The 17,395-nt window shown below is 39.9% G+C and overlaps 1 protein-coding gene across 6 annotated transcripts in view; it reads left to right on the forward strand.

The window, feature by feature from the left end:
* The window catches only part of SMAD9 (SMAD family member 9), a 76,633-nt gene that overhangs the window by 38,289 nt on the left and 20,949 nt on the right, over window positions 1-17,395 (forward strand). For all 6 annotated transcript variants that reach the window (XR_002079491.2, XM_053900161.1, XM_053900170.1 and 3 more), the window contains one exon: window positions 10,876-11,561. Coding sequence is in view for 5 of the 6 variants with exons in the window: in XM_053900161.1 (XP_053756136.1) it covers window positions 11,150-11,561 (412 nt within the window). In the remaining variant the exon portion in view is untranslated. The remainder of the gene's footprint in view (window positions 1-10,875; window positions 11,562-17,395) is intronic.

Here is a 17,395-nt window from a genome sequence, read left to right on the forward strand (position 1 = left end):
TCTGGCAACCACTATTCAAATAAATGGATTCATATAATATTTGCCCTTTTGTGTGTGACTTACTTCATTCTGCATATTGTCTTTGAGATTCATTTATCTTATAGCATGTCTTAGAATTATTTCTATTTATTTATTTATTTAGAGGAAATGAGCAGGGGAAGGGCAGAGGGAGAGGGGGAGAGAGAGAGAGAATCGTAAACAGGCTCCATGCCCAGTGGGGAGCCCGATGCAGGGCTCAATCTCATGACTGTGAGATCATGACCTGATCGAAAATCAAGAGTTGGGTGCTTAACTGACTGAGCTACTCAGGTTCCCCAATTTCTTTCCTTTTAAAGGTTGGGTAATATTTCATTATGTGCAATGGAATAGTATTTATGTATCCATTTTTCTGTTAATGGACATTTGGGTTGTTTCCATCTTTTGGTTTTTGTGAATAATGCTGCTGTGAACATTGGTTTACAATTATCTCTTCAAATATCTGATTTCCATTAAAAAAATTTTTTTTAATGTTTATTTATTTTTGAGACAGAGAGAGACAGAGCATGAACGGGGAGGGTCAGAGAGAGGGAGACACAGAATCTGAAACAGGCTCCAGGCTCTGAGCTGTCAGCACAGAGCCCGACACAGGGCTCGAACTCATGGACCGCGAGATCGTGACCTGAGCCGAAGTCGGACGCTTAACCGACGGAGCCACCCAGGCGCCCCATGATTTCCATTTTTTTCAAGTATATATCCAGAAATGGACTTGCTGGATCATATGATAATTCTACTTAAAAGTTTTTGAGGGGTACCTGGGTGGCTCCGTCGGTTAAGCATCTGACTTTGGCTCAGGTCATGATCTCAATAGTTCATGAGTTCGAGCCCACATTGAGCTCTCTTGCTGTCAGAATGGAGCCTGCTTCGGATCCTCTGTCTCCCTCTCTCTCTGCCCCTACCCTGCTCATTCTCTCTCTCTCTCAAAAATAAATAAACATTAAAAAACATTTAAAAAATAAATAAAATTTTTTTTTAATTTTTTTTTTTTAACGTTTATTTATTTTTGAGACAGAGAGAGACAGAGCATGAACGGGGGAGGGGCAGAGAGAGAGAGAGGGAGACACAGAATCGGAAGCAGGCTCCAGGCTCTGAGCCTTCAGCCCAGAGCCCGACGCGGGGCTCGAACTCACAGACCGCGAGATCGTGACCTGAGCTGAAGTCGGACGCTTAACTGCGCCACCCAGGCACCCCAAAAAATAAATAAAATTTTTGAGAAATTGCTATACTGTTTTCCACAGTGGCTGTACCATTTTACATTCTCACCAGCAGTGCACAAGTGTTCTGAGTTCTCTGAATCATCTGCATTCTCAACACTATCTCTTCTTTCCTTTCTTTCTTTTTTTTTAATAGTAGCTGTCCTAATGGACATGAGGAGGTATCTTATTGTAGTTATGGCTTGCATTTCCCTAATGATTAGTGATGTTGAACATCTTTTAATGTGCTTATTGGGCATGTATATATTCTTTAGAGAAATGTATGTTCAAGTCTTTTGTCCATTTTTTAATCAGGTTGTTTGGATTTCTGTTGAGTTTTATATATTCTGGATATTAATCCCTTATCAGGCATATGATTTCCAAATATTTTCTCTCATTCTATGGGTTGCCTTTTTATTCTGTTGATAGTGTCTTTTAATGTACAACATTTTTAAATTTTCGTGAAGTGTAATTTGTGTATTTTTTTTTCTTTGTTTGCCTGTGCCTTGGTGTCATGTCGAAGAAATCATTGCCAAATCCAGTGTCCTGCGGTTTTTTGCCCTATGTTTTCTTCTAAAAGTTGCTAATGGTTTTAGGTCTTACATTTAAGTCTTGATCCATTTCATGTTGATTTCTGAATGTAGTCTTAGATAAAGGTCCAACTTCCTTCTTTTGCATGTGGATATTCAATTTTCCCAGCACCATTTGTTTGTAAGGTTGTCCTTTCCCATTGAATGGTCTTGGCATCTTTGTCAAAAATTATTTGACCATATATGCAAGGATTTATTCCTGGACTCTCCATTCTGTTCCATTGGCCAGTATGTCTGTCTTTGTGCCTGTACCACAATGTCTTGGCTTGAGTAGCTCTGTAGTAAATTTTGAAATCAGGAAGGGTGAGGCCTCCAGCTTTGTTCTTCTTTTCAAGATTATTCTGGCTATCCAAGAGATAGCCTTGAGATTCTCATCCTTGAGATTCAGTATGAATTCTAGGATGAGTTTTCTATTTCTACAAACAACTTCTTTGGGATTTCAGTCAGGATTGCATTGAGTCTGTGGTCGTTCTGTCCATTATTGAAACTGGGTGGGGGGCGGGTATTAATGTCTCGAAGTGTTACTGTGGCACTCTCTCATTCTCCCTTCAATTCTATCAGGTTTTGCTTCATACATTTTGCTGGTCTGCCTTTATAGGTATAAATGATTATACTTATTATATGTTCTTGCCATATTGAGCATTTTTTAAAAAAAATTTAGGTTTATTTATTTATTTTGAAAGAGAGAGGAGTGAGCAGGAGAGGGGCAGAGGGAGAGAGAGAGAATCCCAAGCAGGCTTTGTGCCGTCAGCCTGACATAGAGCTTTAATTTACAAACCATGAGATCATGACCTGAGCCAAAACCAAGAGTCACACACTTAATTGACTAAACCACCCAGGTACCCCTGTATTGAGCTTTTATTAATTATATAAAGTTCTTGTTTATCTCTTGTAAACTTTTTTGGTTAAAGTCTATTTAGTCTGATATTAATACAGTTATTCCCATTCTCTTTTGGTTGCTGTTTCCATGAAATATCTTTTATAATCTTTTCATTTTCAGTCTATTTGTGTCTTTGGATCCAAAGTGATTTGAGTCTTTTTTTAGACAAAATATAGTTGGATCGTGTTTATTCTCTGTTCTTCTGCCAATCTCTATCTTTTGGTTGGAGAGTTTAATCCATTTACAGTTAAAGTAATGATAATGAGAGACTTCTGCCATTTTGCTATTTGTTTTGTATATGCCTGATAGCTTTGTTTGGTCCCTCATTTCCTGCACTACTCCTTTTGTGTTAAGTTTATTTTTATGTCAAGTGAAACATTTAAATTCCTGTTTCATTTCCTTTTGTGTATATTCCTTAGCTGTTTTATTTTTGGTTATCATTGGAATTATTTTAAACATCTTGAAGTTATAACACTCCAATTTGAATTTATGCCAGGCTAACTTTAATAACGTATAAAACTGCTTTTTCACTGCTCCAGCCCCATCCCTTTCAGTTGTTGATGTCACAGAATTGCATCTTTATACATTGTATGCCTCAAAACATAAACTATAATAATTATTTTAAATTCATCAGTCTCTCTTTTTTTAAAGATTTTATTTTGTTTTTTAAGTAATCTCCACACCCAACATAGGGCTCAAACTCATAACCCCGAGATCAAGACGCACATGCTCTACTGACTGAGCCACTCAGGATCTCCTAAATGCATCAGCCTCTTAAGTTATATAGAAAACAACATAAAGAGTTGCAAACCAGAGTTACAATAGTACTAGCTTTTAGACTAATAATTTTTTTTAAAAATACGTTAATCTCTTAAATCCTGTAGAAAACAAAAAGTGGATTGCAAACCTTTATTATAGAAATTCTAGCTTTTATGATTGCCCATGTGTTTACCTTTATTTAGATCTTTATGTCTTCATACAACTTCAAGTTAGTGTCTAGTGTCCTTCGTTTCACACTGCAAGAATCCTTTGATCATTTCATTTACTTCCAGGACACATCTCGTGGTAATGAACTCCCTTAGCTTTTTGTATATTGGAAATGTCTTAATTCCTCCCTCGCCCTTGAAGGACAGGTTTTCCTGATATAGGATTCTTGGTTAATAGTTTTTACCTTTGAGCGCTTTGAATATCAGTGGCCCACTTTGCAACCCTCTGATGAATTTTTCATTTCTGTTTTAAAGTGAATGGGTCATACTTGTCCATTTCTCTGTATGCCTCTGATTTATTGTTGAAACCCAAACATCTCAATCTGATAATGTGACAAATCTGGAAATCAGATTCTCTCCCTTTGCCAGGAGAATGCTGGATTTTGTTATTGCTTTTGGGCTGTTTTTGTTTTGTTGTGTTTTGTTTTAATGTTGTAGGCTGTTTCTGTGCCAAGGATCAGCCTGAGGTGTAAACTCAAGGTCTTCTCAAGTCTTCTCTGAGCCTGCTCCTTTCCCTAGATATGCATAGTCACTTTCTAATTTTCCCCACGTATGCAGTTGCTTTTGAATGTCTTAGTCTTTAATGTCTAACTCCCACAAGAATAAAAAGAGAAAAATAAAAGGGATGGGGGAAGGGTGCTGGCCCTATTTAAACACCCTTGAAGTCACTTTAGCCAGAGGAGGAAAGACCTGAAACACTGGGGAGAGTGCAACTACAGTGGCTACCCTCCCACTGACACCTCAGTGATCAAAAACAACAATTGCGGCTCAGAGCACAGATCCCTGATGTTTGGAGGACAGGGTCCTTTTTGTCTTCCCTGGATCCTGGATCCTGGCGAAGTGATTGCAAGGTGCTGCAGGGACACGTGCACAGCTGCCTGCCAAGGGGTAGGGGATAAGTGGCTGCTAATGGGCAAAGAACTGAAATTGACCAAAACTAGCCACATTTACCATCTAAGCATTCAACTGACTCTAGAGTTCCAGCCTAGTTACATTATACAGATCCTGCCAGTGCAATCATTGTCTAGATGGAGAGACAGATTTCTGGTGCTTCATACTCCACCATCTTTCCAGAATCTTCTGACCCTAGTCTTTCTTAAGACTCTCCTTTGTTTTAGTCAGTTACAATAATCAGTAATTCTCTTTATCTCTTCAGCTTCTCCCCCTTCTCTTACTTCTTTCCCCTTCTTTTCCAGTTTCTTCTAATTCATTGCTTTTTTCTTTTTTTGTAACTGTTCAGAAGTCAGAGATTCTTTTAATAATTTGAAGAAAAATACCTATGGACTGTCTTCCTAGAAGAATCCATATATGCAGTCACCCAAAATGAGCAGACAGTTCAGATGTCTAATAGATGACCTGAAATCCCACCATGGCCCTCTTGAGTAGAGCCTCTGTTATAAAGATGCATTTCTGTCATCTTCCTGTGTCACTGTGGTCAGAAGACACTCTCCCCTGCAACAAGATGCTCACTGGCCAACTATGAACAGGAACTGCCCTTTCACAGATTTGTAGGGAAGCTCTGAATACAGCTAGAAAAGCGTCTTCCCCAGAGTATGAAATTATGATACCATTTCCATGTTTACACAACTGACATGTTTATCCAGTGACACTAAACTGGTACATGTATGGGGTAGTTATTTATCCCTTACAATGCAAACTTGTAATTACCACTTATTTGAAACACATAGGGATGACAGACTAGTTTAAGTGAAATACACATTGCGTGTGTGTGTGTGTGTGTGTGTGTGTGTGTGTGTGTGTTTTAAGCTTGGTTTCTCTCCAAGTGTACGCAGTAATAAGACATGATATATATGTGTCAATAGGGGTAATAATAGCCAACTATTTTCTAGGTAGACATTTTTTTGGATCTGTTTTTAACTTTAAAACACTTGTTATTGCCATATTAATTACTGGTATACAAAAGTGCTATAAAAATAGGGATACTGTAGGGATACTATGGATTAGAGGGTCAAAATTGATAAGATTGAAAAATTAAAAAACAAAAATAATGAAACAATTATGTCTCAACGTGGTGAGTGTTTCTGGAGTGGGCCCTTGCAGAATGGGCAAATGCCATCTGATCCCCTACGCTGGCTGGCATACAGCGTGGTTGGTGATGTAGACTTTTCTTGGACACACTGACAAGGAAGCAGTGCCCCTGAAGGGTTGCTCAGAAGTTCTGTGTGTGCAATGCTTTGGCATGCTCCAGGGCAGATAGCCAACATATTCATCATAAATGGTATTTTTTAAATTTTGTTCTCGTCAGGATTAAAATCACCAGTTGAATCTTCCAAGGAGGACAGTAAGGAAAAATAATCTTGAGTAACTGCTAACAGGAGTTTGATTTAAACCAACAACTTAAAAATGAAATGTTCCTATCTCCCAAACTTTTGTACAGCCTGACAAATTGGAATTTAGGGTGGAATTAGGTAGTTAAATCATAGTGTATATGCTTGTGGTCAGCTCTGCTCTTCTTTTAAGTGGTCCTGTTTATTTTAAAAACTTGAAAATGAGGGGTTTTTTTTGCTTACTCAGTTGAGGTTTATTGTAAAACTCACATGCCCAAAAAAGAAAGTACTGTTTTGTGGGGCACCTGGGTGGCTCAGTCGGTTGAGTGTCTGACTTTGGCTCAGGTTATGATCTTGCGGTCCGTGAGTTCAAGCCCCACGTCGGGCTCTGTGCTGACAGCTCGGAGCCTGGAACCTGCTTTGGATTCTGTGTCTCCCTCTCTCTCTGCCCCTCCCCCACTCATACTCTGTCTCTCTCTCAAAAATAAATAAACATTAAAAAAAAAAAAAAGGAAATACTGTTTTGTGCTGTATGTGAAGTGGACCACGAGTGAGCCAGAGGAGGGATGAGCTGTGCTTTTGTCCTTCTGCCTACAGAAGGCAAGCTGTAATGGCCAGCAGATAACATTTGTGGAGGTCTGGGGTGATGAGGGCTTTGACTGAAGGCACTGCATGTAATGTCAAACACAGTAATACCAAGCATATGTTTTCTTTTTTTTTTAATTTTTTTTAACGTTTTATTTATTTTTGAGAGAGGGAGAGACAGAGCATGAACAGGGGAGGGTCAGAGAGAGGGAGACACAGAATCTGAAATGGGCTCCAGGCTCTGAGCTGTCAGCACAGAGCCTGACATGGGGCTCGAACTCACGGACCGCAAGATCATGACCTCAGCCGAAGTCGGCCGCTTAACCGACTAAGCCACCCAGGCGCCCCGCAAGCATATGTTTTCACTCTGGTTCCTTGGTGGTAATAAAGACAATGCTAGAAAGAAACAAAAGTATGGAGAGAAGAGTGGAAATCATGCTGTGTTGGTACATGACATTTGCTATAAAGAGGGTCAATTTGACAACAGTGGAAAAAATTGTTGTTTTGCTCTGTTCTATGCAATACAGCTTCATGAGTGAAGGCTTCGTTCTCAGGCTGTGCTACCCCAGGAGTAGACTAGGGTAGTAATGTCGTGTCGGCAGCAGCTGAAGGAGTCACACAGTCCCATGTGGCAGGTTACAGCCGACAGCCGTGGAGTCGTAGAACTATTGCCCAGGCAGAGCCTACTTTGAGGGTGAGCCCCCCTTGATCTGCAGACAAGGAAATGAGGGGGGCCAGAGAGACCACATGACTTGTCAAAGCTCACATGGTTGGTTTGTGACAAGGCATAGACAGTTGTCTTAGGAAAGTGAGAATTTAACCACAAAAAGAATTACTAGGAAATTATCCTAATCTGCCAAGTTAGTTTGTTTTTTAACTGTGACCTACATCCTTCTAAGGGCAGCTCAGTAATCATCTCCAAAATCCTTCCAGAACCCCCAAAGTTGGGCCAGAGACTCCTCCCCCTGTACCGCCTGGCATCTCTCTTCCATAGCTCTTGTTAGATTTTGTGGAAATTGTCTGGTCAGGTTTTTGTTTATAAATACTTCACATACATTCATCTTTATAGACTATAAAGATGGCTTTATCCTTCTTTGTACTTTATAGGAATAGAGTAACTAACTACAGCAGTATTAACAACCCCCCTCCTATTTGTGGAACAGTTTTTTAATAACCTCCCTGGGAGTGCTCTGTTTTAATGATGATGATGGGCCTGGGCAGTGCTACTTGAGGAGGTCGTGCTCAGTTTGAGCAGATAGTCTAAGGGCATTTAAATTATCTGACAGTGGAAAGCTGTTCTGAGCCAGGTTGACACTACTAAACAAGCTTGCATGGGGGGAGGGGGGGTGCACTATTGATGTCAGAGTGATGACCAGCTGGAGATAAACAAGGGGCCCTTTGTTCCTTTGGTGGCAAAGACTTTATATGAGTGAGAATGGAATGGCCTTAATGAACCTTCAATGGTTCCCCGGGACAAATAGGAACTGAGGCCTTAATGTTAGTGAGAGTCCAAGTCTGATTCACTTTTTAAATTTACTTGTTCTATTAAAAAACGTATCAAAACAAAGAACAAGTGTAGAGAATATTATTTTGAACATCTGTGTACCCACCAGCCAGCTTTATTAAACCTTAACTTTTTGATATTTTCTATCCTCTTTCCTTCCCTGCCTGGAGGCTCCTATTACAAATTTAGTGCTAAATACTCTGAGATTCTAAATTTGACTTTTTGGGGCCTCCCTCAATGCGAGAGCCTCTGTGTAATGCGATGGGAGCTGGGTCTTAGAGCTATAAAGAGCCACTGTGAGACCATTATATAGATTCAGAATGTGGCAGTGAGATCAGACTGTAGAGCCAGGGTTCCTTGGACCTTAGGTTTCTGACCAGTCGGTGTTTCCCCAAGGGATGAGGTGGGAGAGTGGCCCTGGCAAGTCACTTATCAAGGTGAACCTCAAACAGACATGGCTTGAGGAACTCTATGGCTTAAAGGTAGTGCTTTTCAGTCTTTTTTAACTGTAACCCACAATACCAAATGACATTACATTGTGCATTGCAAATTCCATTGTGACCCTCATGGCCATCTGTCACACAGAACATACACCTCTGAATGAAAGTTTTAGCGAAATAATCCTCTTCCTTCGTTAGCTGCATTGCACTATAGTCTATTTTGTTGTTTTTACAAAAGCTGTTTTGTTCTAATAAGTTGATTTCAAGTGCCATTCGTAGATAGGAACACATAGTTTAAAACAACAATGAGCCCTGGTTTAGAGAACTGTTACTTGTCTGCTGGAACAAACGTTTTTTAAAGGGTATATTTAGTTTAACTCTGTGGAACATTTTATAGAAAGCTTTTATCAGTCACTGACCTAAACTTAAATATTTATTTCACAATTTACTAATAGAAATCCCATGTAAAACTAAGCAGAATTCAAAGCCTGTTGGGGGTTCAGATTATTCTGCATCATGTTACTTCTCTTTAGAGCTCCTAATCTTCTTCAACCATTGCTTTAAGGCAGCCTGTCTTGATTAAGTAAACAGAACTAGAACATAGTGACTTAACTGTATTTCATGACCGTTAAGCCACAAAATCAACCTTTCTAAATAAAACCGGGTGTAAGTCAAACTTCCAAGTGAAAAAACCCAGCTATCAAGCCCTCAAGTCTCCTTTCCATCATCATTTACCTCTATACACTGCTAAATAAAGTCTATATACGGAATAAAATGATGCAGGTGTTGCTTTAATTTACTAAATTCACCAATTTTTGAGTAACCAAGCTGGCATCCTCCTCACATGGGACCCCTGATAATTACAATAGCAGGGGTTTATGTAGCGCCTTCGTTGGGAGAAGTTTATATCATTGTGTTCAGAAAGGTGCAGCTTTCTCTCTAGGGAAGTGGAGGAGAAAATGATATTTAATTCATACTAAACAAGCAATTGTTGGAGATGTTGAGCTAGATTGATTCTTGAATACTGAGAGTTTGCTTGTTCCAAAATGTTACCAACAGACACTTTAAACTTTAAGAAGGTAGCTGGTTTCTAAAATCTGGAGGAGGGAGAGGGTTTTGTTTAAGCCAACTATTTAACGGAGGAGGAAGTATAGTTCAACCTCAGGAAATTTAAATGGGAATGTTGAATAACTGGGAAAGAATGTCTCCTCTGGGTGCCAGGGCGAAGAAGAATTCAGCTGATTTTCAGGCAGAATAACAAATGTGACAGCAGTACCTCTTTCTGTCCACATTTATGTACCGTGACTGTATGTAACTTCTAAAAAAGCAGTTCCCAAACTTTTTTGGTCTTATGACTTCTTTCTACTCTTAAGAATTATTGAGAACTCCAAAGGTTCTTTGTGTATGTGTCTTATATCTATCAAATATTTACCATTTTGAAATTAAGACTGAGAAACTTAAAAATACTTAATTATTCATTAAAAGAGAATGATAAACCCATTATATATTAGCATAAACATTTTTATTTTAAAAACTATATTTAAAAAGAATTATTGGAAAGAGTGTTATTGTTTTATATCTCTGCAAATCCCTTTAATGCCTGGTTAATAGATGACACTTGGAATTCTCTTACCTGTTTCTGCATATAATCTGTTGTGATATATTTTTAAAGTTGAAATACATGAAGAAAAGTCTAGCACACACAGATATGTAGTTGGAAAAGAGAGAGCCTTGCAGCTCTCTGAAAGGAACTCTGGGACTCGCAGGAGTCCTTGGGTCATGCTTTGGGAACCACTGTCCCTGTAAAGTCATTTGGAAGAACATATACAAATGGTGAGGTTATTAGTGTCCTAATTTTTTTATTCCATGTACATATTCTTTCATCAGTGAAGATGGGTTACTTGCATAAACTGTAATTGAGAAAGGGAGAAGTGTGAGCACGTTGAGGAAAGATTACAGAGGCTCTCAAATCTAGGCAGAGGAGTTTATGCTTGGGAAACTAAGGAGCCACTGTAATTTCTGAAATAGGAAAATGACTCATTAAAACTTATATTTGGGATTTAATGTATTATTTGAATTGGAAGAGAGGAGCCACTTCAGAATCTGTTGCAGTAGTCTAGGCATGGTGAGGTGGGCTAGGCCTCAGATAGTGGTGGAAATGGAGAGGAAGTTTCAAATTCTAGAAGACATTTTGAAGGCAGAATCACCAAGACTTGGGTCAGGGGATAATGGAGAAGGAAGAGCCAAAGATGACTAAGAGTTTTCAAGTCCAAAACATTTGAAGTGTATTTTCTTCCTTATATCCAACCTTTAATTTATTTCTGAAAAGTATCCTGATTAAGCTGATTAGAGTGTTTTTTTCTTGTTTTTCAGACTTGGCCAGCCTATTCTAGGACCTAGCAGAAAGTCAACACAGTTCCCAGCCTGAATCGGTCAGTTACTTCCAGAAGAAAAGGAAGACCTATGACATCCCTGGAGAGTTTCTACCTGTGACAACCCTGCAGAGTTTGTACCTGTGACATCCCTGCAGAGTTTGTACCTATGACATCCCTGCATACTTCCCTGCATACTTCCCTCAGGCCCTGCAGGCAATAAAGGGCTATCTGTCCAGGTCCTCTTTGCACTGGACACCTGCAGTTCACCTCTTATGCACTCCAGCACCCCCATCAGCTCCCTCTTCTCCTTCACCAGCCCGGCAGTGAAGAGACTGCTAGGCTGGAAGCAAGGAGATGAAGAGGAAAAGTGGGCAGAGAAGGCAGTAGACTCTTTAGTAAAGAAATTAAAGAAGAAGAAAGGAGCCATGGATGAGCTGGAGAGGGCCCTCAGCTGCCCAGGGCAGCCCAGCAAATGCGTTACAATTCCCAGGTCCCTGGATGGGCGGCTGCAGGTGTCCCACCGCAAGGGGTTGCCCCACGTCATTTACTGCCGAGTGTGGCGCTGGCCTGATCTCCAGTCTCACCACGAGTTGAAGCCGCTGGAGTGCTGTGAGTTCCCATTTGGATCCAAGCAGAAAGAGGTGTGCATTAACCCCTACCACTATCGCCGGGTGGAGACTCCAGGTGAGATTTTCTTCCTGATGTCATGGTTTATCTTTAAAGTTAAGGAGTCTTGTCCCACTTGAAGAGGAGTGATGGGGCATCAGCAAGACAAGCCCTGCCCCCCACCCCACCTCACCAAAGGAAAAGAGGGGAGGTTCAAATCCGAGGAAGTAATCCAAACTTTTGTAGTCAGAAAAATCTAGAAAGAAGGTGCTTCCAGTATACATAGATGTTTTGTGAGATTTTGAAAAATGAATTTTTGTTTTGATGTATTTTGCAGTTGTCATCATGTTTTTCCAGTTCTTGGAGGTCTTTGAAGGTATTAATATGGCCTTGTTATGAACATGAACATCCTGGGGCACCCTGGTGTCTCAGTCAGTTAAGTGTCTGACTCTTGATTTTGGCTCAGGTCACGATTTCACGGTTCGTGAGATTGAGCCCCAAGTCAGGCTGTGCATTGGCAGCGTGGAGCCTGCTAGGGAATCTTTCTCTTTCTCTGCTTCATCTCTGTTCACTCACTCTCTCTCTCTCTCAAAATAAATAAACTTAAAAAAAAAAAGGAACATCCTCCTTTCTATCCTCTCTCCCTCAATGAAACCGAACTAAACTAAAGGAGGTTTTTGCTGCCACTTTCCCCAAGCTCAGGTGCATGGAAGTATCTCATATCTGGGTCTGAAAACAGCCAGTGGAAGAATTGCTAGAAATCCTTTTAGGACTGAAAGCAACAGGGGCTGGGAAAGATTAGCAGTTGTTCTTAAATATGGCTTCAATACTGTTCTAAAACTCTTCATGTACCCATATGTGTGTGGGGGGGGGTACATATATTTCACCCCCTTTATGAAGTCTGATGTTTACCCTTGTCCTTCACACTGGTTGTAGCAGTTTGACTACACTTCTCTTTGGATAGAGTGTTCCTTTGGCTATAGGGCTGCGGTTTTCATAGGAGCTTCCTCTCCTTGACTGGCCACCTGTCTCATTCCGGGAGACCAGAGGGCTGGCACATGAGCTCTGCCAAGTGGCCCACGTCCATTAAAAGATGGGTGTGTCTAGGGGCACCTGGGTGGCTCAGTCGGTTGAGCGTCCAACTTAGGCTCAGGTTGTGATCTCGCGGTTCGTGAGTTCAAGCCCCATGTTGGGCTCTCTGCTGTCAACATGGAGCCTGGAGACTGCTTCAGATCCTCTGTCCCCTTTTCTCTGCCTCTTGTCCCCTGTTGGTACTCTCTCTGTCTGTCTCTCTCTTTCAAAAATACATAAACAAAAAAAAAAAGAAAAAAGAGAGAGAGGTGGTTGTGTCTAAGTAGGCCTGGTGTTAACCTCACAGCGGTACTAGGAAGTGCCCAGCCTACAGTGGTTTGAGTTAGGCCACCTTTCGGGCTCCCAAATCTTGCCATCGTGTTGTATAACTATAGTCAGGGAAGTCACTGCCTGCATGTGGATGCTTCTCACAGTTTCTTCATCCTGGGATTGAGTGAGTCTCTGTAGAAGACTGTTGAGAAAGCCCTGGAGAATCTGACGTGTTTTCACTAAATCATATAGGTCTTAGCTTTCTTCCCTTCTTTCCTTCCTCTCTCTCTGGGCTCTTTCTGTATACCAAAAAAAAAAAAAAAGTCATTCAGGTCCAAGTTTATGACAATGACTTGATTCTTTTTTGCTTGTTTGTTTCAAAGATATGAGTTACAGTAAGCACTCAAAATATACCTGATGAAAAAAAATGTTCATTAAGAAATCATTTCTTTCTTCCTGAGTAATGGAGTTGTAAAATGTACATTGCAAGAAGTTATCTGGCTCATTGTCTCTGGTTTTCCTTTTGAATACTAGAAAACCTAAGTTTAAAGCCTTATTTGGTGTTTTAGTTTATGTAAGGTTCTTTTAGAAATATTAATGCAAGGGGCGCTTGGGTGGCTCGGTAGGCTTGGTCAGTTAAGCATCGGACTTCAGCTCAGGTCATAATTTCATGGTGCTTGAGTTCAAGCCCCGTATAGGGCTTTCTGCTGACAGCTTGGAGCCTGGAGCCTGCTTTGGATTCTGTGTCTCCCTCTCTCTCTGCCCCTCCCCTGATCATGCTCTGTTTCTCTCAGTCTTTCAAAAATAAACATTAAAAAAAAAAGAAATGTTAAATGTAAATATTTTTACATATGGCAGGTATATTTCATATTATTATATTTTAGGTTTGACTTCCCAAAATGAAAGATGGGTAAATATAATATTAATTTTAAGGTAATATTTAAGCTACACAGGATTTTTTATTCCTAACTAACTTTGATGTTTTTTATTAGAAAAAGCAGATTTTACATCTAGCTTTCTGGTCATGTTGAAAGTAAATATTTTGAGAACAGTGAGGATGCTAATGTTAAGCAAGTTTATTGGGTTCCTAATTATCATAAAGCTTAAGTTTTTCATTTGAAATCTCATTTTCTTGACTCCCTCATTTTAGGAACATTGAGGGCTACACTCAGATTTTCTTTTTACTCACACAACCATTTAAATCATCTATTTAAATGCTTTTCAAACTACCTGTAGTGAAGGGCCAGTTTTTAATTTTTAAATTTCCAACCCTTCAAATATCAATACTTCTGTAATATAAATGAATTGCCAGGCAAATGAACATTTAAGAAGACTTACCAAATGTGAGCTCAGTTTTGTTTTTGTTTTTGTTTTACTCTTCATTTCAACAGATATAAAATTGCTCTGTCAAATTGCTGTTCAAATTTTAAACCTTAACTCTCAGTTTCAATACTGCACCTTCATCGACTGGTACCCAGCAGTTGGTACGAGTGTCATTAGTACTCAAACCTCACTTTGCATGGCTGGAGTTTAGTGGAAGCCATGAGAAAAGTGTTTTTGCAGCATGTGGTGATTTTACGCCATGCGACTGGAGCTCATTTCAGGAGTACAATTTCTTCTTGACTGAAAGTACCCGTGTATCAAAACCACATGACTCTTGAAAAAGATACAAAAGCTTTTCTCAGCTCTGCTTTGTACACAACCCATATACACAGTAACTCCTGCCACTGTTGCCCCCTTGTAATGCTTAGTTGTTAAGACTTAGTTGTTAAGACAGTGTGGTATTTGGGGTGCCTCGGTGGCTCAGTCGGTTAAGCGTCGGACTTTGGTTCAGGTCATGATCTCACGGTTCATGAGTTCAAGCCCTGTGTGGGGCTCTGTGCTGACAGCTCAGAACCTGGAGCCTGCTTCAAATCCTGTGTCTCCCTCTGTCTCTGCCCATCCTCTGCTCACATTCTGTTGCTGTCTGTCTCTTAAAAAAAATAAAAATAAAAAAAATAAGACAGTGTGGTATTTAAAAGATGGCATAAAATTGAACCACTGTCTGTAATCTCACTATGTCATATTTGTAAGCAGCAGTTGTGATCTAGAAATGGAATTTAGTAATTAGGAATAACTATTACTATGGGTTGAATGTTTATGTACCCCTCCCCACCAATTCACATGTTGAAAATCTAATGCCTAAGGTGATGATATCAGGAGATGGGAGCTTTAGGAGATGATTTGGTCACGAAGAAAGACCCTTATGAATGGGATTAGTGCTCTTCTAAAGGAGGCCTCAGAGAAATCCCTTATACCCTTCCACCTTATGAGGACCCAGATGATCAGAATATGTAGCTTGGGAGAGAACTTTCTCCAGAGTCTGACCATGTGATCTTGGACTTCCCAGCCTCTAGTACTGTGAGGAATAAATTTTTATTGTTTATAAGCTACCCAGTTTGTGGTATTTCTGTTATAACAGTCCAAATGGACTAAGACCGCTATGTTTTGAGTGAAAGTGTTTAAAAATATGATCAGTGTAAATCTAAGGTAAACTAGCCAGTCAAGCTGAATAACACCAGAATGATACCATCGGCTTTCTTTACAAAAGTTTTCATCCAGGTGGTGAAAACACATTATCAAGGCATTTGTCTCAATAAAGGAGGACGAACCCCCCCCCCCTTTTTTTTTCTTTTGGTGCTTCTGATCTGTGGCCTATGAAGAAATTGAATTCTGTGTATTCAGGGGGTGTGAGTCCACTCAAAAAAGAAAAGTGAGTGTTTATTTGAACCTTGTTATCATTGTGATGAAGAAATGTCATCGCAAAAGAAGCCATATACCATTTACTCTGTCGGGCCCTCACTTTCAGACAACTCATGGAGAAAGCTATCTTTCTCCTGCGTATTCATGGAACACATAAAAGGAAGTTTAATGGCTTATCATCCAGCTCATTTTTTGAATGATGTTGCCATTGGGTGCCCTATAATGTCATAAAACAGTATATGCACATATTGGCTTTTAAAGGGGGAAGAAATAATTTGTTTCTCTGCACCCTCGACTGTTGTGGTTTAGTTTAAGACTTTTCATTTACCTGTTAGAGTTTATTTTCTACATGTAGAACGAAAAAGTGTTGCTTGTTAAGAAAGACATAAATGTATTATGGTGGATAAGTGGTAGACTTTGTGATTGATCTTATTTTATTGCTATTATTGTTGTTTGTTTATTCTGAAACATTTACCCTTTAAAAAATTGTTTTGGGACGCCTGGGTGGCTTGGTCGGTTAAGCGTCCAACTTCGGCTCAGGTCATGATCTCACGGTCCGTGAGTTCGAGCCCTGCGTCAGGCTCTGTGCTGACAGCTCAGAGCCTGGAGCCTGTTTCAGATTCTGTGTCTCCCTCTCTCTCTGCCCCTCCCCTGTTCATGCTCTGTCTCTGTCTCAAAAATGAATAAACGTTAAAAAAAATAATAAAAAATAATTGTTTTAATGTTTATTTTTTATTAAAAAATTTTTCTTAATGTTATTATTTATTTTTGAGACAGAGAGAGACAGAGCATGAACAGCAGAGGGGCAGAGAGAGGGGGAGACACAGAATCGGAAGCAGGCTCCAGGCTCTGAGCACAGAGCCTGACGCGGGGCTCAAACTCACGGAATGTGAGATCATGACCTAAGCTGAAGTCGGATACTTAACCGACTGAGCCACCCACCACCCCTGTTTATTTAGTTTTTAGAGAGAGCACAAGTGAGGGGAGGGCAGAGAGAGAGAGGGAGACACAGAACCTGAAGCAGGCTCCAGGGTTTGAGCCGTGAGCACAGAGTCCAACACGGGGCTCAAACCCACAAACTGTGAGATCATGACCTGAGCCAAAGTTGGAAGGAAGCTTAACCGACTGAGCTACCCAGGCGCCCCCAGAATATTTACTTGTTTATGAAAGTTTTTATCAATATTTGCATATGGTAACAAATCAATAGTGTGATTAAAAACAAGAGCTACCACATCCATCTCCAGAAACAACTTCTTTTAATCATTATTGGTTAGTTCTTTTGCTAGTTCCTTCCATTATTACCAAAAATTATGGAGATAACTCTAGATAATATACTTATACACCTAGACAATGTTTACACATTGATTCCTAAAAATTGTGGAGGTAACTCTATATGATATGCTTATAAATCTATTTCTGAATTTATCACCTTTAGATAATTTCATTGACTAATACAAAAGATGAGGATTTAGCTAATTTATATTAACTTCTCTCTTTTTTTCTTCTTTTTAAATCTTTGATATCTACATTTTAGTTTATGATTTATGTTATTTTTTGGCTACTGTATTGGTTTGCATCGTGGGATCTTGTGTTAAGAATTATTTTCCCTTAGAAGAGCCTTGGTCCATTGCTTTCTAGTGTCCAGCATTGGTGATGGGAAAGCAATAGTCAGTTCAGTTCTCATGTCTTCATAGGTGGCTTTGAGGTGATCTTCTAGGAACCCTTAGAATATTCCATTTGCCCTTCGATGCTTGAAATTCAAGGTGGTATGACCAAGTCTGGATCTCTTTTCGTTAACTGGGTTGTGTATTCTACGGCTCTTTTCAATG

The sequence above is a fragment of the Panthera pardus genome, unplaced genomic scaffold, assembly GCF_024362965.1.
Source record: "Panthera pardus isolate Hobbes unplaced genomic scaffold, ASM2436296v1 HiC_scaffold_1, whole genome shotgun sequence".
Classification (NCBI taxonomy): Eukaryota; Metazoa; Chordata; class Mammalia; order Carnivora; family Felidae; genus Panthera; species Panthera pardus.